Source organism: Salvelinus alpinus, chromosome 7 (assembly GCF_045679555.1).
Source record: "Salvelinus alpinus chromosome 7, SLU_Salpinus.1, whole genome shotgun sequence".
Classification (NCBI taxonomy): domain Eukaryota; kingdom Metazoa; phylum Chordata; class Actinopteri; order Salmoniformes; family Salmonidae; genus Salvelinus; species Salvelinus alpinus.
In genome coordinates, this window is record NC_092092.1 from 11688915 (window position 1) to 11710701 (window position 21787).

At 40.5% G+C, this 21787-nt stretch overlaps 1 protein-coding gene across 3 annotated transcripts in view; it reads left to right on the plus strand.

Annotated features, from left to right (window-relative positions):
* Nucleotides 1–21787, plus strand: part of mlip (muscular LMNA-interacting protein) — a 42881-nt gene that overhangs the window by 13830 nt on the left and 7264 nt on the right. For 2 of the 3 annotated variants that reach the window (XM_071409140.1, XM_071409138.1), the window contains exons 3-11: nucleotides 1404–1541; nucleotides 2307–4352; nucleotides 4779–4850; nucleotides 5653–5733; nucleotides 6470–6553; nucleotides 6646–6705; nucleotides 7858–7902; nucleotides 10130–10183; nucleotides 10352–10480. In XM_071409140.1, the coding sequence (XP_071265241.1) occupies nucleotides 1443–1541; nucleotides 2307–4352; nucleotides 4779–4850; nucleotides 5653–5733; nucleotides 6470–6553; nucleotides 6646–6705; nucleotides 7858–7902; nucleotides 10130–10183; nucleotides 10352–10480 (2670 nt within the window). In that variant the 5' untranslated portion in view covers nucleotides 1404–1442. Of the gene's footprint in view, nucleotides 1–1403; nucleotides 1542–2306; nucleotides 4353–4778; nucleotides 4851–5652; nucleotides 5734–6469; nucleotides 6554–6645; nucleotides 6706–7857; nucleotides 7903–10129; nucleotides 10184–10351; nucleotides 10481–10748; nucleotides 12920–21787 lie in introns of those variants that run through there. The other variant, XM_071409141.1, reaches the window with a different exon arrangement.

Here is a 21787-nt window from a genome sequence, read left to right on the forward strand (position 1 = left end):
AGGTTATTTCATAGGTGAATAAAAACTGCAGGTGCACTCTGTGAGCAAACGTTAAGTAGTATACAGTATATACTACAAATCAGGATAGATCAGGATACAAGTCTAGCTCCAATAGGCTCCTTAATAACAGCTTCTACCCCCAAGCCATATGACTGCTGAACAATTAATCAAATGGACACCCGGACTATTTACATTGACCCCCCCCCCATTTTATTTTTACGCTGCTGCTACTCGGCTGTTTATTATCTATGCATAGTTACTTCACACCTACCTACATGTACAAATTACCTTGACTAACCTGTACCCCCGCACATTGACTCGGTACTGGTACCCCATGTATATAGCCTCGCTATTATTATTATTTTATTGTATTACCTTTTATTTTATTTTTTACTTTAGTTTATTTAGTAAATATTTTCTTAACTATTTCTTGAACTCCATTGTTTGTTAAGTGCTTGTAAGTAAGCATTTCACGGTAAGGTCTACACCTGTTGTGTTCATCACATGTGACAAATAAAATTCTATTTGATGTAAAGGTGAGATGATACTTATCTCAATGTTCTTTGCTATTTTCTCCTTAATATTCTCTCCATACCTAGCATGATTAGGACCAATAATAACATGTATACTGCTTACTTGTGTCAAATGTCATTAGAGTGGTCTTACACCGTATTTCATCAATTCAATTAGAATTTATCGAAGCTTCTAAGCCTTATAGAATGAACTGGCATTGTGGATGAAAGGTTCTTATTATCATGGATTAGTCTCAATCTAGTCAATCATACTGTATGCCAGATGGTTTGGATTATGCAACAAATGTTGTTAAAAGAGCTTCTCTTACTGTAGAAGTCCAGCTTTACCTTTTTGAATATCCATTTGGAGTACAATTGAAAGAAAGACAGAATACATGATGCTTTCTCCGCATACTAATTACATTTTAAATGCAGTGTATCACACATCTAGTTAACATCTAGTGAATCTAGTGAATCTCTGAAAGAAAACACACTAACATTTATGAATGTTTCGTTTTATTTAGACAGTGAAGAAAGATTTCTAAATGAAGAGAACATACTGTGTGATTCTGTAGTCAGTCAGTCATCCATGACGGGTGTCTCTTCTCCCCTAGAGAAATTACTTACTATAATTATGAACAACAAATAGTTCCAGTTAAGCTCTTACTCAACCAGTGGGGCATGTGGTAGTGCATGTGTACAGTTCATGTGGGACATGTGTTCTGGTAAAAGGAAACCCAGGAGAGAGACATAATTACACATCCCGCTCTCGCGGGGTGCTGGAAGGAGCTGGAAGTTATACACACGGACTTGTCGAGGTTCTCTTCAGGATTGCTCAGGTTACAGTAACTCATCTAAGTGGCTCATCAACGTTTCCTAATTCTCTGTCAGAATTTAGGAGTTCCCAAGCAGAAGGCGACTGAAGACACCATGTCGGACGGAGGGCTTTTCAAGGCAGAGGTGATCTATATCAGGGACTGTGAAAAACGTGGAGCAGGGGACATGGTCCAACAGGAGACATATACTCGGGTAAGTGCATGGGCTTATGTTCTACTCTTACTACCTCAATGTGATACTCACATTTACAGCAGAACCAACAACAACATTAATCACAAAGTGAATCTTAAAGCTTTGTATTCATTTTCTATATGTTGCACCTTCTCTGCTTGAGGCCTAGACATAGTAACTTTAATCGAAGTTGGGCAAAAATATTTTAGAATAACAATGTTTTGTCAAGGCTAACAGCTTGACTCCCTTCCATATGTGACCATTCTAATTACATACTGTAGCTTCTGAGATTAAATCTATACATAGGAATAAAAATGACACACAAATGGCAGATCGGAATTTTTGGTTCCAACCCTACTTGCCATAATCTATACTGTTCCAATTGTTGTGACCTTTGCTTGTACCTTTTAAATGAGAGAACATGCCTTCTGAGATTCCATTTTTAAATTGTATAGCAAAAGACAAACAAATTGGATATATGAAGCTTTGGTTACAATCCTGATTTGAAGTTGGGTCTCAGATATGCAATGTATTAGTGATTATGTAAAAATCCAGTTTGGTTTACCCTTTTCTAAATTATATTTGCCTGAGACTGCTTTAATTACTTTGCAAATTAATGGCAAAATGTTTATCTATCATGGTTCAATAATTCAGAATTTGAAATAAAATCAAATAAAAAAAATCTACCTCATTGACAGTCGTCTTCAGTTATCGTTAGTCAACAATGTGTTAATTAATATTCATAGAACCTTTTCACTCCTATCCCATGTTTTTTTCCCTTCTCAGTTGATATCTCCTCCTGATCACACAACCCCACCCCAGACCCCTCCGCCTATAAATACCCAGCCAGAAAATACAGTCCACCATTTTGTATCCGGGCCCGCTACTATGGAAACAGCTGTTAACAAACACCAGGGCATTTCTCAGCAGCAGTGGCACAACACCCCTGTGGGTGCTGAGGTCAGCTTGGATCTCTTTTTAAATAGAGAGTCTGACTCAGACGAGAGACTAAGCCCCGCTAACTCCACAGACCTGTTTCCTGCTTCTTCGAAGAGTCAGAGTCAGGAGTCCATCCTCTCTGAGAGTTGGGACAAAGACAGGAGCTGGTCTGCACTGCAAATGTCCCCTGAGATGTCTCGCGCAGTGTCCCCGTGCTCCTCAGTGAGATCTGGCATGTTCACCCCTTCTGTTGTGCGAGTCAAGAGGCACTCCCTAGAACCTGGCTCCAGTTTAATCCACATGCCGCCAACCTGCCTCTCACCAACTTGTTGTGCAAGTCCCTCCTCGTCCCCCTGTCCCCTGTCCCTCCGCTCCCGCCACAGGCCCCCTCCCACGCGGCTCTCCCTGCTAACAGCTATCCTCCGAAAGGGCCGCCTGCCAGTCCTATCCCCTACTCTGACTCTACAGAGACCCTACTCCCCCTGCTGGCCCATTCACCATGGGACTTCCTGTAATGCCTGCTCTGCAGCCTCCAGTGTGGCCTCTATTCCGCTGGAGGTGTTCTCATCCATGGCCCAGTCCTCAGCCTCCATACACAGCCCAGCTCAGAGTTACCATCACAGGGATGGATGTGTGTTAGAGTCCCTTAGATCTGTCAATGCACCCCTGTCCATAGAGTCTAAGGAGCTTTCCACCTCATGGAGAATGGTTGGCCCTCACAGCCCACCATTAAGACACTCAGATGAACTGAAATCAAACAATGGAATTATCTCTGAGAGGGTCACCTCCCCCTCTTATCGAAGCCTTGTGGCGTCACCAGTCCCACCGTTGTCTCAACCGTTTCTTCAGAACCTCCCCAAACCAGTAGACTACATCAAAGTTCCAAGTCCACCTCTGTACTCATCACACTCAAGATTCAGGCGTCTGTTTCCTGAGCCACTCAACGACTCAATTAACTCAAGACTTAACTCACTGTCACCTGAGCCGAAACCAGTTAAGAACCAGGGGGCTTCTGTGCCCCACGATTCAAATCAACCCCTTTATTCGTCACACTCAAGACTTAAATGTCTGTCTCCTAACCCAGCTCACAACCAGGGGACCTCTGCATGTCAACCTCTTTACTCATCCTTCTCAAAGCTCAGCTCACCGTCTCCCGGACTAGTAAACTCCTCATCAAACTCAACACTCGACTCACTGTCTCCCGGACCAGTAAACACCTCATCAAACTCAACACTCGACTCACTGTCTGCTGAACCTAAACCAGTTAGCAAGAACTTTGTACAAGCTCTGAATTCTCACCTACGATCAAAGCTCACCTTTCTGTCTTCTGCACCTGCTAATAACCAGGAGACCTTTAAGGCCCTCGATACGCCTACACCTGAAGTTTCCTCCATGGGAACCTCTAACAATCGGGGGATTTCTATGGGGACCCTTAACACCTGGGGGACCGCAAGACCCCAAGTTTGGAGTCCACTGCCCTACTCATGTCTTTCCAGGTCTCCTAAACCACGCTCTCTCTGTGCCCCAGAGGGCCATCTTTCTGCCTCATCCCACTCACCCAGTGGCACAGTTTCCTCTGCACGGAGGTACACAGATACAATATCACCAACCCCATTACAGAACGGCCTGAAAACACCTCCACACTCGATGCTGCAACTCGGTGTCTCCCCAGCTCACAGAGCTTTCCACCTCACTCCCACCCTCTACACACCCCCTGGATGTCCATCACCTAAGCCCCCCACTCCCCCCTCTACACCCGACTGCTTCACCCTCTCCCCTTCTCCGGCGCCCCCGACCCGTGACCTTACTCCGTCTCCCTCTCTCTCCCTGCGCTCTACGCCCTCTCCATGCCTATGGAGGGAGATGTCAGACTCCATTGATACAAAAAGAAAGGTAGCTACTCTGCATGCTGGCATGCAGTCCAATCGCACGCCACCCGCATGAGTCAAGTAAACAAAGACAAAGGAAACTATTAATGTCCTGTGACCGACATTGAGTACTGTAAGGATGATTGAGTATCTGGCAAGATGCCGCTCGGCTAAAAATGATCTTGTTAACTTACAACTTCTAACAGCAACTATATTGTCCTTGGTTCCCAACTGTCATATTTGCTTTTCAGAGTTAGACAGTTAGTCAAAGGTTTTTTTCATGAAAATGTTGTAGGGTTCGCGTGCATTATGTCTAAACAGAATTGTGTTGTTACATTGAGAAATGGAGTCCTTTTGAACATTTATAGCAAAGCCCAGCCTGGGAATAGCACTATAAATAAGATTTGTTTTGTAATTTTCATATCCCTCCGCCCGTCCCTCTCAACTCTAGCCACACAAGATCAAGTTAAGCTATAAAGCCCTCGCTGCAATTCCCACAAACACCGTTCTGTTGGACCAGCAGGTAAGCACAGTCTATTGACGTTTCTGTTGAAAACCCAATATCCCTATCTCATTGCTAATTGACAATCAGCCAGAAACATTACAGTTAAACAGCTGCCAAATTATGGTTGATACAGACACACCTGACGTGGATCAATCTGCAGTAGAAACAATACACTTCCCCCCCACCCCTGTTTTGTTAAAAAGCTGACAGATAGGGCTGGAGAAAATGTAACCATTCAAAATTATAGACAGAGTTAGGGATGCAAGGACAGTCCGATTTTGGGGCCACGAGTTGAGGAATGAAAGTATTTTTAGTGACTGAAATTAGGTGGTTTATTCAGTCAAATGGAGGAATAACATGCTATAATAATAAAATGCTTATTCTAATGAGTCACTACAGTTCTCATTTAGTCAACAGAATTGGAATGAGTTCATTTTGTTAATACAGAAAATGAATTACCTTTGATTGTGCCTGTGACAGGGTTTACATGCTTCAGACTGAGGATAGAAGTGGAAGACAGGAACATTTACTAAATGCCTGACACCCTCAATCGCTTTACAAATGTTGACTCAATAGAAAATTCATTAAAACATGCTCCATTGAATAAAGAAAAAAGTTTGTAAAACCTTGAAAGTTGTCCTCCTCGTTCTGTGACAAAGTAAGAGAACATATACTACAAAGAAAGAATTTCAAACAGTATGTGCGGATCAGGAAAATACTCACACAAAAGGGTGATCAAATTAAGATCCTACACCTGTACGTACTGTACTGTACGTTGTGTCCATTGATGTTTCCATCTGAATTTATATTGCTTTCACAGGCAATTGATGATCAAGTGGAAAAAGAAGGAGATTCACAGGACCCAGTGGACAGACGTAAGAAAGAGGACACACATGCAGAGGTACAGTACAGTGGAGTACAGTGAAGTACAGTGGAGTACAGTGGAGTACAGTGCAGATCAGTGTGGCCTCTGATTCCTAAGACACTGTGTACTTGTAGCAATTATTTTGTAAATATATTCTATGAACCTTGAAAAATGTAGATGCTTGTTTGCCAGAACTTTTCTTTACACGTTTCCATGTAGATGTACTTGACTTTGAGGCAGCTGAGCATCTGTACTGTAAAAAAGTCCAATACTTTCTCTGAAGTGTTCGGAAACCAATTTAGTCAGTTCAAAAGTAAGGTGCAAATTTCTATTTTAAAACCATATATTGCAGGACTGTTAGCTTGATGCATCCCTTGGATATGTTAAGTAGAAATTATTTACCAATATTGAATGTTAAAAGCCTGTTATATGAAATGAAGTGACCTTTAATTAATATAGACCACACGGACCACATTCAATAAATCTGATTTTCAATCTAAATAAAGATTTGCTAAAGTTCAAAATTCAGCATTTTGACATCCTCTGTGACTTCTATGAAGATTTTAACCCACTAACCCCCAAAATAGTCCAAGTTTTTGTAGTATAGTATTCTACAGTTTGCTACAGAATACTATACTATTCTATAAATTAAATCAAATATATTGCAGGACTGTTAGCTTGATGATAAAGGTATTGTTAAGAATATTAAAGTTACTATAGCCTTGCCTATATGCTGCAAGAATGTCTATTTAACTGCTGATTCTCTCTACAGATGTGTTCCCCTGCACAGTTGCGAAAGCAGTCAGAAGATCTGTACGCTGTCATAGACGAAGTGTTAGAGGACCCCATTCCAATGGTGAGTTTTGTATTGACCTGCACTCACTTGAGCCAAAGTGGAAGAGATCAAATGAAGTGTTCTCTTTTATGATTACTTTTGGCATCTTTCAGCGCCAAGCATCTCCTGCCCTCGCATACTCCAGGGAATCAATGGACAAATGTGCACCAAAGGTATGTAAGAAGCTGTTCAGGTGGGCCTTCATGCTTCAGCAAACAAATCAAAGGAGGGCAGCTCAATAGCAATGTCAAAAAATCAGGAGAAGGGTTTGAGAAAACTTCCAATGTAAGAAGCACTCACAGCAATATGTAGAATAGAAAACCTTTTTTTCCCAGAAGGAACTTCAGTTGTGGCAAGTCAGATAAGATAAAGATATATATAGTAAACATACAAACAACAACATTCACACATGACAGATACAAATGGTTACAAGGTATAATATATACAAGATAAACATACTCCACACAAATACATTTTCATTTAAACGCCGTACTGACGCTGGTAAAAAACTGTTAGTGGTTCTCTTGGTTTTAAGAGTGTATACGCCCTGATTGCGCTATTGCATATTTACTGTTCAGTGGATGTGTTATCCAAAATTATTTCTTTACCCCTCTTACGTCAGCGGTCTGTTTAAATGTCTCGTAGGTGGCTCGTCTCTTATGTCAGACTTTGTTCAGTTTCTCATAACTTATTAGAAATCAATAATGTGATCCATTCTTATCATATTGGCAATCTAATGCACAACGGAAAATATTGTATCACTATGCATGTCTATAAATCTCAGTGAAAACTCAAATAATCTCATTACATTGCATACAGGTACAGTAATCTCATTACAATGCACACAGGTACAGTAATCTCATTACATTGCATACAGGTACAGTAATCTCATTACATTGCATACAGGTACAGTAATCTCATTACATTGCATACAGGTACAGTAATCTCATTACATTGCATACAGGTACAGTAGCATAACATCCCTTTCTACATCCATTAGTCCAACTGTCTTTGTATGTTGGAGTGTGCATGTGCGTGTGCGTGTGCGTGGTCAGATACTGATCATATGAAACGAGATGATCCTCTAACTGGCTGATAATTATGCTGGTAATATCCCCTTCCATAGGGCTACACAATGTGTTACACAAAGTGGATTGAAAAGACAGTCCAGATATATAAAGGTGACATTCAGACTCATAACAGTCTACTTATACAATTACCACCACAAACAGCCCAGCAAGTAGATAAACTGACTTTACCAGGAATAGTCTTCTCATAAAGTTCTCATTATTTGTGTTTCTCTGTTTGCTTTCTCCCACATGTAGCGGTACACCTCATTGCCAAGGTCATTGGGACGTGAAACGAAATATGTGAGTATACATATGTATGTTTGTTTTGTTCCCTAAGCAAGATCCACTATACATTACAAAATAAATGAGAATGCTTGTTATTGTGCATCTGGAAATGCAAACTTGCTCCCTAAAGGAAAAAAACAAAGATTTTCAGGCTCTACAAAAAGATGAATCTGATGTCTATATTGGAAAGCACAATAACTTTGATGACTAATTACTGTGTCTGTAATTAAATGACTACACAATGTGCTATTTGATCAATCCATGAGGTGTTCTTTGTTGTGTTGTTTTCATTTCTCATATGTGTTTGTAAGAAAATAAATGAATAGAATATCCTGAAAAAGATTGTCCTCATGAGATTTAGAGATACCCTGTATATGAAAGCAGGTTACATTGCATAGGGAACATCACAGTTTTTTTGTTTAGAGTAGTGGGTATGTTTGAGAAGGGGATTTTCTGAGTGAAAACTTGTGGCGGACTTTGGCTTTCATGATATCATTACGGTGGGGATGTTCTACCCCTCTAAGTCTCAATGGGTCTTCAGATCTCAAGCTGGAAATGTAATATGTTATAGTTAATAGACTATATCTGGAAATATTTACAGTGGGGCAAAAAACTATTTAGTCAGCCACCAATTGTGCAAGTTCTCCCACTTAAAAAGATGAGAGAGGCCTGTAGGTACACTTCAACTATGACAGACAAAATGAGAAGAAAAAAATCCAGAAAATCACATTGTAGGATTTTTAATGAATTTATTTGCAAATTATGGTGGAAAATAAGTATTTGGTTTTCTATGGGGTTGAGATCTGGAGACTGGCTAGGCCACTCCAGGACCTTGAAATGCTTCTTACGAAGCCACTCCTTCGTTGCCCGGGCGGTGTGTTTGGGATCATTGTCATGCTGAAAGACCCAGCCACGTTTCATCTTCAATGCCCTTGCTGATGGTAGGCTTTGTTACTTTGGTCCCAGCTCTCTGCAGAACCCCCCGTGTGGTTCTGGGATTTTTGCTCACCGTTCTTGTGATCATTTTGACCCCACGGGGTGAGATCTTGCGTGGAGCCCCAGATCAAGGGAGATTATCAGTGGTCTTGTATGTCTTCCATTTCCTAATAATTGCTCCAACAGTTGATTTCTTCAAACCAAGCTGCTTACCTATTGCAGATTCAGTCTTCCCAGCCTGGTGCAGGTCTACAATTTTGTGTTTCTGGTGTCCTTTGACAGCTCTTTGGTCTTGGCCATAGTGGAGTTTGAAGTGTGACTGTTTGAGGTTGTGGACAGGTGTCTTTTATACTGATAACAAGTTCAAACAGGTGCCATTAATACAGGTAACAAGTGGAGGACAGAGGAGCCTCTTAAAGAAGAAGTTACAGGTCTGTGAGAGCCAGAAATCTTGCTTGTTTGTAGGTGACCAAATACTTATTTTCCACCATAATTTGCAAATAAATTCATTAAAAATCCTACAATGTGATTTTCTGGAATTTTTTTTCTCATTTTGTCTGTCATAGTTGAAGTGTACCTATGATGAAAATTACAGGCCTCTCTCATCTTTTTAAGTGGGAGAACTTGCACAATTGGTGGCTGACTAAATACTTTTTTGCCCCACTGTAGATAAGTACAACAACTTAAAGAACAACTTGAAGTATCTCAGCATGCAAACAACATGACAGCTTTGTCTGGGGAACGAGACGGCATGATAAGACAGGATTCAAAACAAAACCAGTCATGAATGTTTCATTAAGTTGCATTTATATTCACTGAACTTTACGAATTGTACATCAAGAGACACATCGTTCTTTTCAAGATTCTGTCTTCAGTAGTTTGCAGACGTCTGAGAGTCCATTGTCATCGAAGCCAAAGAAAGACTCTTTCTAATCAAAGGAAGACTAGTTCTTTGTGCAGCAAGTTGACACTTGGATGATTACATACTGTATGTGGGATCTTAATTTGATCATCCTGTTGCAGGATAACAGGACATGTAAAGCTTGTAGTGTATTTAAGGTTTAAAAAGGCTTCTGAAGTTTATTTCCATTTTGAAATTGTAGACTTGATTTTCCCTTTACGAAAAATGTATTAACCCATACTAAAATGTCCATTTAATTATAATCAATATTATAATTCACCTGTTCTTACATGATCATTTTTTGGCTGTAGCAAACTGGGTCAAATTAAGATCCTACGTTTGTAGGAAAAATCCAAAATCCATCAACATTATATACAGTATGTGCTGATATTTTATTTTTTACAGGCAACCTTCAACCTACAACCGTCTGTTGAGAGAAAACTGGCAGACACCTATAAGGTATTTATTCTATTGCAAATATGTCAAATCTGTTTAAACTATGTTATGCCAATGAATGGCCATCACATATGCTTTGCTATTTCTTTATTAAGTGTATATTTACCGTGATCTTATGTTTTCGTTATCTACAAAAGCAAATTAATCGAGATATATTTTTAAACCTTACAGACCAAGCCTGGCGTAATTCGACCTGCCAATATTATCCCAAGATTGACAGAGGAAAATTATGATGAAGCGTTTCATCCAAACCCCTTTAAGCAATATCTGGATGAGTTGACTGTCAATGACCAGAACAAGGTAGGCATAGTTTAACCCACAATACCTTGGTATTAGGTTACCTCAGAACACGTGTGTGTTGAAAACAACTAAGTTTATTTTATGGGATTGCCTGATTCATTCAGAGTATGCATATTAACCAGCACTTAGACATCACTGTTTCCAAATAACATACTTGACATACAAAAATGGGAAAGTGGGTTTAGTGTAGAACTTCTGCTTAAGTGTCTGTTTACTTGTAAAGGTTACTTTAGAGGCTTTCCTTTTTTTCTCCTTTTTTAATTTGTAGATGTTCAAACATTGGAACAGAGACATTGAAACAGTACAACACACCCAGTCCTTTAAAACCCCACCCACCCCACCGCTTCTGTCCCTCGTTCCCAAACACCCCTTCCATCCCTCCCTCCCACCCACCCACCCACCCCGTCCCTTCCTCCCTCCCCACCAAGGCATCATACCAAGATATCATAAAATAAAAATTCAAAATAGACAAATAAAAACAAACATTGAGAAAAACAAAGACAAAAACAATAGCAATAATTTGTAACAATAATAGTAATAATTGGTCATACAACAGCACTACGGTTCTTTATTAGCAGCTCCAACACATCTGGCCCATATCATTGCCTCTTAGTCCTTGTCCCGGGGACCCTGAGGGGCGCCCAACCCCACCCCAGCCTCCAGCACACTGACTCCAATCAAGGGCATGGTAATGAGTTGTTTTGTTTAGTCGAGAGAGCTAGCGCCGTGGCAAGAACAAAGATGCAGAGGTTATTGGATTTGCTGTTTAGTCAAATGGAACTAGAATTAGTTAAATTCAAGAGCACTTTAATTATATTCATTAGGTTTTGAGATGTTTTTTTAAAACCATAGTTTGTAGATTTCGGTCTGTCAGTTTTCCAAGAACATGAAGGTAGATTGGCTACATTTGCCATGACTGAAAGGCACTGCAGTCGCTTCAATCTTGACCTTGTTGACCTGAAATGATTTCCCCTTTGCTCTAAAACCTGATTTTGTGAAAGATGGGAGAGATCATTCAAGACAATTTTAGGCGATATGTTAGTCGGAATCCTTAATACTGAAACTGCCATGTCCGTTTGGGATAACAAAAAAGTTACTGCAAACAAAAGTTTGGACACACCTACTCATTCAAGGGTTTTTCTAAACTATGAAATAACACATATGCAATCATGTAGTAACCAAAGAAAGTGTTAAACAAATCAAAATATTGGTTACTACATGATTCCATATGTGTTATTTCGTAGTTTTGATGTCTCACTATTATTATACAATGTTTAATTATATATATTTTTATTTCACCTTTATTTAACCAGTTAAGCTAGTTGAGAACAAGTTCTTATTTACAACTGCGACCTAGCCAAGATAAAGCAAAGCAGTGCGACACAAACAACAACACAGAGTTACACATGGAATAAACAAGCATACAGTCAATAACACAATAGAAAAAAAGAAAGTCTATATACAGTGTGTGCAAATGGCGGTAAGGAGGTAAGGCAATAAATAGGCCATAGTAGCGAAGTAATTACAATTTAGCAAATTAACACTGGAGTGATAGATGAGCAGATGGTGATGTGCAAGTAGAAATACTGGTGTGCAAAAGAGCAGAAAAGTAAATAAAAACAATATGGTGATGAGGTAGGTAGATTGGGTGGGCTATTTACAGATGGGCTATGTACAGCTGCAGGGATCGTTTAGCTGCTCAGATAGCTGATGTTTAAAGTTAGTGAGTGAAATATAAGTCTCCAGTTTCAGCGATTTTTGCAATTCGTTCCAGTCATTGGCAGCAGAGAACAGGAAGGAAAGGAGGCCAAAATAGGTGTTGGCTTTGGGGATGACCAGTGAGATATACCTGTAGAAAATAGTAAAAATAAAGAAATACCCTTGAATGAGTAGGTGTGTTCACATTTTTGACTGTTACTGTATCAATAATTTGACTCAAAAGAAAAGTGAGTTTGTGGGTGATTCTCCAATACAATGTCACATTATGTAAGCTCCTACTGACAAACGTTTTATGTTCCTATTAAGTACATATGAAGAGTTTATTTCCAAAACACTATACAGTGCCAACAGGACAATGACCCTAAGCACACAGCCAAGATAATGCACGAGTGGCTTCGGGACAAGTCTCCGAATGTCGTTGAGTGGCCCAGCCAGAGCCCGGATTTTAACCGATTGAATATCTCTGGAGAGACCTCAAAATAGCTGTGTAGCAACGCTCCCCATCCAACCTGACAGAGCTTAAGAGGATCTGCAGTGAAGAATGGGAGAAACTCCCCAAATACAGGTGTGCCAAGCTTGTAGTGTCATACCCAAGAAGACTCAAGGCTGTAATGCTGCCAAAGGCATTTCAACAAAGTACTGAGTAAAGGGTCTGAATACTTATGTAAATGTGATATTTCAGTTGTTTATTTTTAATAAATTAGCAAACATTTATAAAAACCTGTTTTTCCTTTGTCATTATGGGTTATTGTGTGTAGATTGATGGGGGGACAGGACGATTTAATCCATTTTAGAACAAGGATGTAACCTAACAAAATGTGGAAAAAATCAAGGGGTCTGAATACTTTCCAAAAGCACTGTATATCCATTTTCAGAAATGTTGGTAATTGAGCTTTTCTTTAAAGAAAATATGAAAGAGATTGGTTTGTTTTTTCACTATCTAGTTATGGCATGGTGTTCAATGACAGACATGTATTTTTTTAAATATATCACTTGATGGTTTCATTTCAGATCATATTTTTTTGCAAAACGCCATATATCCACCTTACTCTCAGAGGGATAAATAGCGCTGCTGTGTTTTACAGTCAAATGTAACAAAATAAAACCTTTTTTTATAAAGAACTGTACAAATGATACTTCAACATTAAAAAAATAGTCACACAAAAAATGTAATGCATCAATATGAGATCTGTATGTAAAACATTTACATTTGACATTTTAGTCATTTAGCAGATGGTCTTACTTTCAAGATTTAATGTCACGTACACAAGTACAGTGAAATGCCTTTCTTGCAAGCTCTAAACCCAACAATGCAGTAATCAATATCAATGTAGCACTAAAAATAACATAAGGTAGAACAAAAACACAAGAAATAAAGAAATAGGAAGAACACGAGAAGTAAGAAGCTATATACAGGGTCATTTCCAACTCCATATTTATAATCTACAGCGATACTGGAGTAATAGTGATAGATATGTATAGGGCTAAGGTGACTAGGCAACAGGATATACTGTGTGGTAAACAGAGTAGCAGCAATGTACAGTTGAAGTCGGAAGTTTACATACACCTTAGCCAAATACATTTAAACTCAGTTTTTCACAATTCCTGACATTTAATCCTAGGAAAAATTCCATGTCTTAGGTCAGTTAGGATCACCACTTTATTTTAAGAATGTGAAATGTCAGAATAATAGTAGTGAGAATGTTTTATGTCAGCTTTAATTTCTTTCATCACATTCCCAGTGGGTCAGAAGTTAACATACACTCAATTAGTATTTGGTAGCATTGCCTTTAAATTGCTTAACTTGGGTCAAACATTTCGGGTAGCCTCCCACAAACTTTCCACAATAAGTTGGTTGAATTTTGGCCCATTCCTGCTGACAGAGCTGCTGTAACTGAGTCAGGTTTGTAGGCCTCCTTGCTCGCACACGCCTTTTCAGTTCTGCCCACAAATTGTCTATAGGATTGAGGTCAGGGCTTTGTGATGGCCACTCCAACACCTTGACTTTGTTGTCCTTAAGCAATTTTGCCACAATTTTGGAAGTATGCTTGGGGTCATTGTCCATTTGGAGGACAGATTTGCGACCAAGCTTTAACTTCCTGACTGATGTCCACATCATTTTCCATCCTCATGATGGTATCTATTTTGTGAAGTGCACCAGTGCCTCCTGTAGCAAAGCACCCCCACAACATGCTGCCACCCCTGTGCTTCACGGTTGGGATGGTGTTCTTCGGCTTGCAAGCATCCCCCTTCCTCCAAACATAACAATGGTCATTATGGCCAAACAGTTCTATTTTTGTTTCATCAAACCAGAGGACATTTCTACAAAAAGTACGCTCTTTATCCCCATGTGCAGTTGCAAACTGCAGTCTGGCTTTTTTATGCGGGTTTTGGAGCAGTGGCTTCTTCCTTGCTGAGCGGCTTTTCAGGTTATGTTGATATTGGACTCGTTTTACTGTGGATATAGATACTTTTGTACCTGTTTCCCTCAGCATCTTCACAAGGTCCTTTGCTGTTGATCTGGGATTGATTTGCACTTTTCGCACCAAAGTACGTTCATCTCTAGGAGACAGAACGCATCTCCTTCCTGAGCGGTATGACGGCTGCGTGGTCCCATGGTGTTTATACTTGCGTACTATTGTTTGTACAGATGAACGTGGTACCTTCAGGCATTTGGAAATTGCTCCCAAGGATGAACCAGACTTGTGGAGGTCTACAATTTATTTTCTGAGGAGGCACTGAGTTTGAAGGTAGGCCTTGAAATACATCCACAGGTACACCTCCAATTCACTCAAATGATGTGAATTAGCCTATCAGAAGCCTCTAAAGCCATGACATCATTTTCTGGAATTTTCCAAGCTGTTTAAAGGCACAGTAAACTTAGTGTATGTAAACATCTGACCCACTGGAATTGTGATACAGTGAATTATAAGTAATATCATTTGTCTGTTAACAATTGTTGGGAAAATGACTTGTGTCATGCACAAAGTAGATGTCCTAACCTACTTGCCAAAACTATAGTTTGTTAACAAGAAATTTGTGGAGTGTTTGAAAAACGAGTTTTAATGACTCCAACCGAAGTGCATGTAAACTTCCAACTTCAACAGTATATGGCTGTATGTGTGCTTGTGTAAGGGGGAGGGGGGTGGAAATTACTGCCCGCCGGGCACTGCAATCCGGCCTACGAGACATTTTTTACTTTTTACCACATTTTTCTCCCCAATTTTGTGGTATCCAATTGGTAGTTACAATCTTGTCCCATCGCTGCAACTCCCGTACGGACTCGGGAGAGGCGAAGTTCGAGAGCCGTACATCCTCCGAAACACGACCCAGCCAAGCTGCACTGCTTCTTGACACAATGCCCGCTTAACCCAGAGGCCAGCCTCACCAATCTGTCAGAGGAAACACTGAACACCTGGCGACAGTGTCAGCGCATGCCCCTGGCCCGCCACAGGAGTTGCTAGAGCACGATGTGACAAGGAAATCTCGGCCTGCCAAATCCTCTCCTAACCCAGACAACGCTGGGCCAATTGTGCGCCGCCTCATGGGTCTCCCATTCACAGCCAGTTGTGACACAGCCTGGGATAAAACCCGGGTCTGTAGTGACACCTCAAGCACTGCGATGCAGGGCCTTAGACCGCTGCGCCACTCGGGAGGCCCTCGCAAATTGATTTTAACAAACAATTTGTCCCCTAAAATATGCGGCCCTCCGTTGAATTTCAAAATCCCGATGTGGCCCTCAAGACAGGGGTTTTCCCACCCCTGTCAGTATAAATGTTTGTGCATGTTATGTGTGTGGATGCAAATTAAGTGTGTGTGTGTGCGTGCGTGTGTTGGAGTATCAGTGTGCGTGAGTGTGTAGAGTCTTGTGAGTGTACATAAAGATAAATACAAGGGTCAACCCAGAGCGATTCATCTTAAGATAGCTAGGTGAGAACCACATATCACAGTCAAATATACGGAGTACCAACATTCCATTCCAGCTAAACAATGGATACTTGGTGTTTTGCAACAACAACAAAAAAGTTCTTACACATCCAGAATCTATGAATAAAAAATCAGAGGATAGTCATATTTAACACACCCATAACTCATACACAAAAACACAAATGTGAAAAATGTAGGGATATAGCATTTTGGATATAAACTCTTCATATGTGTATATTTACTGTAAGTGATAATGCCCTCGAAGCCGGTGTTTGAAGGATATTGGCACGGAGGTTGTTAGGCCCGAGACAAAGTCCAAACCCTTTCTTCGAGGTCCAAACACCGGCTTCGAGGGCATTATCACTTTTATACAATGGGTTACCAACATATTCAAATAATGATTTACATATTTTCATTAAAAACGTTATTTTGATGAATTTATTCATACTATTTCATCCTTCCACAAGATATAGTCCCAACACAAATCTCGGGTTGCTACCCAAGCCGGCTGGTCGTTTGTTCTATCGGTTCCATTGCCATATTGGCTGGCAATATTCTTATCTCTTGCTTGCTAGCTAGCCAACTATGGCTAACTTACAGTCACATCAAACAGTGCAGCCAGAATAAAAATGAAGTAGCTGCATTTGCTTAATTTGTTTTCTAGCGACATTTATTTGTATACATCCATAACAATGAGCTAATGATGCAGATTTCACCTGGCATAGAAAATGTCCTCTCATCAGGACACTGTTGTTCAAGAGCTAGCCAACAACACAGCTAACAAAATCACTTCAAAACTGAAGCTGGAAAACTAGCTGCGCTTTGTTTCATTTGACTTGTTTTCTATCGACAGTTCTTTGTATATATACATAAACATGATGGAGAAAAGCTGCCTATCTGTCTGTCTCATCCCGACCTCCGACACGTTCATTACTATGGGACAACTGGAGATCGAATTTGAATATTGAAACAATGTGGAAAATGTCGGAGAGACAGACAGTAATATTTATATAAATCTCCGCTGTTGAAAACTTAATGTTAGTCTACAAGAACTTTGACATAATGTCTAGATGCTTTTTATAATGGAGATCAAATTCATAAATTGCCTGGCTGGGCTAATGAGATATTGGATTGCGCAGTCAGACGGAACAGAGTAAATAGGCATTTTAATGTCATGGATTTAGCCGGTGGTAACTTGTGTAATTGACACCGGCTAGAATGCATTCAGGATTAGACCCACACGTTGTGTAAATATATATATATCGATAGTAATGCCAATCAAAGATGGATGGATTTAAGTCCTTTATTCACAACCTTTAATCCAGTCAAGACTTACTGACAACAAAGTCAGGAAACGTTCTGTTTCATGTCTAATTATGTAGAGCACTCCCATTGGGTGACACTTTGTAGATCTGCTGTGAGACGATAGGTGTCTGCTTGGGGAAATTATAGAATCTCAAACTTTCTTGGCTCAACTCCCAACACAAACAGCAGGTATTCACATCACAACAGGCATCATTATGGTGCAACGTTTGAGCTTCATCCAGCTTCAAATCAAACCATATCCAGTCAAACCATCCTCTTGTAATGGAGAGCTTGTCATTCACTCATCAGGACAACTTGGTTGGTGTCGGTCTATTAAAAAGCTTGTATAAGAGGGATAAAACCAAACGATTGGGATAGAGATTTATCACCGGAGAAGTGAGTGGAAGGAGATGGGGACCGAACGCTATCCGTCTCTTGTCATTGGGAAAACATCACCTACAGATGTAGGATCTTAATTTGATCACTCTTTTTTTTGCTAAGAAATCCAAACTTTTAGTGCAGTCCAGCATTAAAAAGGCTTCTAGAAATTGCAGACTTGATTTGCCCTAACGGAAAAGGTATCAACCCCTACACTTTTTTACAATTAGCTATAATCCACATAACAATTCATATTTCCTGTTGCTGCAGGAGTATTTTCCTGCTGTAGCGAACTGGCTCAAATTAAGATCTTACATCTGTAATGTACTCAATCGTAGGCAGCTGGCAGACAAAACTAACCACTTGAAACAGGGGCAGTGCCATAATTACAGATGATTGCTTCAGAAACCGGACCTTAAGTGGGTGCAGTAGCTAGGCAAAAGCAATTTCACACTCGCCTCACGGCTTTCCTTCATGCACACGCATGGGGACAACCACACGTATATGTTTGGGCGGTATACTTCCGGTGGACTATGAATGATTGCCAACTGAACAATACAAAGAAAACCAACTACTGGTATGACATAACCAAATGTATACATCATCTCTTCTTCAGTCATTTTGGCACATATATGAAGAAGGTTTTGTAACACTTGTCAGCTGTTAACCAGACCTAATAAAGTGACCGGAGTCTGCATCAGCCCATCTTAATAACTTTGCATTCCTTCATTTTGATCTCCCACTGTTGTTACCTTGAGAATTCCTGTCAGAGCCACTCTCTCACATTCAGTTTCTAATCCCCAGTGTGTCCAATCTCTTCTCCCATCCCATCTCCATCTAATTCAAAGCACTAAAAGCTTTCAAACACTCAACTCGTAGTTAAGGTTAACATATAACATGGTCTTATTTTACACTTTTTTTCACATTAAATGGTAGCGTAGCAACAATATGGAAGTCAGGACACAAGGTTAGAGTGTATAAATCCAGGAAGGAAGGACCATACTTTATAGTAATTAGCAATTAAGAGTAATTATTTAATTTCTTATTTATGAGCTGTGAATATATGTATAGGAAGCCACAAGTACAACTAGGTCTTCCTACCATGTATATCTAAAATGATCATGTTAAAACTAATAGAACCAACTACTTTATAAAGCTGACTAAAATGCCTGAAGCAGATATTTGTTTCGATCTGAGCAATGTTGTATCAAAGTCAGCATGAAAACCCACAAAATCTAATCAAATCAAATCAAATGTTATTACAACAGGTGTAGACCTTACAGTGAAATGCTTACTTACAAGCCCTAAACCAACAATGCAGTTTTAAGAAAATCGCTAAAAAGTTTGAGAGAAGAATAACAAATAATTAAAGAACAGCAGTAAATAACAATAATGGGGCTATATACAGGGTGTACTGGTACTGTATTAAAGAGCAGCAGTTAATAACTGTAGCGGGTGTATATACAGGGTGTACTGGTTCAGTGTCAACGTGTTAATGTGTGGGGGGCACCGGTGTCGAGGTAATTGAGGTAATTATGCACATGTAGGTAGAGTTATTAAAGTGACTATGCGTAGATAATAACAGAGAGTAAGGGCAGCGTGGGGGGGCAATGCAAATAGTCTGGGTAGCCATTTGATTAGCTGTTCAGGAGTCTTATGGCTTAGGGGTAAAATCTGTTTAGAAGCCTCTTGGACCTAGACTTGGCGCTCTGGTACCGCTTGCCGTGCGGTAGAAAAGAGAACAGTCTATGACTAGTGTGGCTGGACTCTTTGACAATTTTTAGGGCCTTCCTGTGACACCACCTGGTATAGAGGTCCTGTATGGCAGGAAGCTTGGCCCCGGTGATGTACTGGGCTGTACGAACTACCCTCTGTAGTGCCTTGCGGTCGGAGGCAGAGCAGTTGCCATACCAGGCAGTGATGCAACCCGTCAGGATGCTCTCAATGGTGCCGCTGTAAAACCTTTTGAGGATCTGGGGACCCATGCCAAATCTTTTCAGCCTCCATCACATTTACATAAGTATTGAGACCCTTTACTCAGTACTTTGTTGAAGCACAGTCTTCTTGGGTATGACGCTACAAGCAAATTACAGTACACCTGTAATTGGGGAGTTTCTCCCAGGTTTCAAATCAAATCAAATTGTATATGTCACATACAGTGGGGAGAACAAGTATTTGATACACTGCCGATTTTGCAGGTTTTCCTACTTACAAAGCATGTAGAGGTCTGTAATTTTTTATCATAGGTACACTTCAACTGTGAGAGACAGAATCTAAAACAAAAATCCAGAAAATCACATTGTATGATTTTAAAATAATTAATTTGCATTTTATTGCATGACATAAGTATTTGATCACCTACCAACCAGTAAGAATTCCGGCTCTCACAGACCTGTTAGTTTTTCTTTAAGAAGCCCTCCTGTTCTCCACTCATTACCTGTATTAACTGCACCTGTTTGAACTCGTTACCTGTATAAAAGACACCTGTCCACACACTCAATCAAACAGACTCCAACCTCTCCACAATGGCCAAGACCAGAGAGCTGTGTAAGGACATCAGGGATAAAATTGTAGACCTGCACAAGGCTGGGATGGGCTACAGGACCATAGGCAAGCAGCTTGGTGAGAAGGCAACAACTGTTGGCGCAATTATTAGAAAATGGAAGAAGTTCAAGATGACGGTCAATCACCCTCGGTCTGGGGCTCCATGCAAGATTTCACCTCGTGGGGCATCAATGATCATGAGGAAGGTGAGGGATCAGCCCAGAACTACACGGCAGGACCTGGTCAATGACCTGAAGAGAGCTGGGACCACAGTCTCAAAGAAAACCATTAGTAACACACTACGCCGTCATGGATTAAAATCCTGCAGCGCACGCAAGGTCCCCCTGCTTAAGCCAGTGCATGTCCAGGCCTGTCTGAAGTTTGCCAATGACCATCTGGATGATCCAGAGGAGGAATGGGAGAAGGTCATGTGGTCTGATGAGACAAAAATAGAGCTTATTGGTCTAACTCCACTCGCCGTGTTTGGAGGAAGAAGAAGTATGAGTACAACCCCAAGAACACCATCCCAACCGTGAAGCATGGAGGTGGAAACATCATTCTTTGGGGATGCTTTTCTGCAAAGGGGACAGGACGACTGCACCGTATTGAGGGGAGGATGGATGGGGCCATGTATCGCGAGATCTTGGCCAACAACCTCCTTCCCTCAGTAAGAGCATTGAAGATGGGTCGTGGCTGGGTCTTCCAGCATGACAACGACACGAAACACACAGCCATGGCAACTAAGGAGTGGCTCCGTAAGAAGCATCTCAAGGTCCTGGAGTGGCCTAGCCAGTCTCCAGACCTGAACCCAATAGAAAATCTTTGGAGGGAGCTGAAAGTCCGTATTGCCCAGCGACAGCCCCGAAACCTGAAGGATCTGGAGAAGATCTGTAGGGAGGAGTGGGCCAAAATCCCTGCTGCAGTGTGTGCAAACCTAGTCAAGAACTACAGGAAACGTATGATCTCTGTAATTGCAAACAAAGGTTTCTGTACCAAATATTAAGTTCTGCTTTTCTGATGTATCAAATACTTATGTCATGCAATAAAATGCAAATTAATTACTTAAAAATCATACAATGTGATTTTCTGGATTTTTGTTTTAGATTCCGTCTCTCATAGTTGAAGTGTACCTATGATAAAAATTACAGACCTCTACATGCTTTGTAAGTAGGAAAACCTGCAAAATCGGCAGTGTATCAAATACTTGTTCTCCCCACTGTACACATGGTCAGCAGATGTTAATGCAAGTGTAGCGAAATGCTTGTGCTTCTGGTTCCCGACAGTGCAGTAGCATCTAACAAGTAATCTAACAGTTCCCCAACAACTACAGAATACACACAAATCTAAAAGCCTAATATTCTCTTCAGATCCTCTCTAGCTCTGTTAGGTTGGATGGGGTGCTTTGCTGCACAGCTATTTTCAGGTCACTCCAGA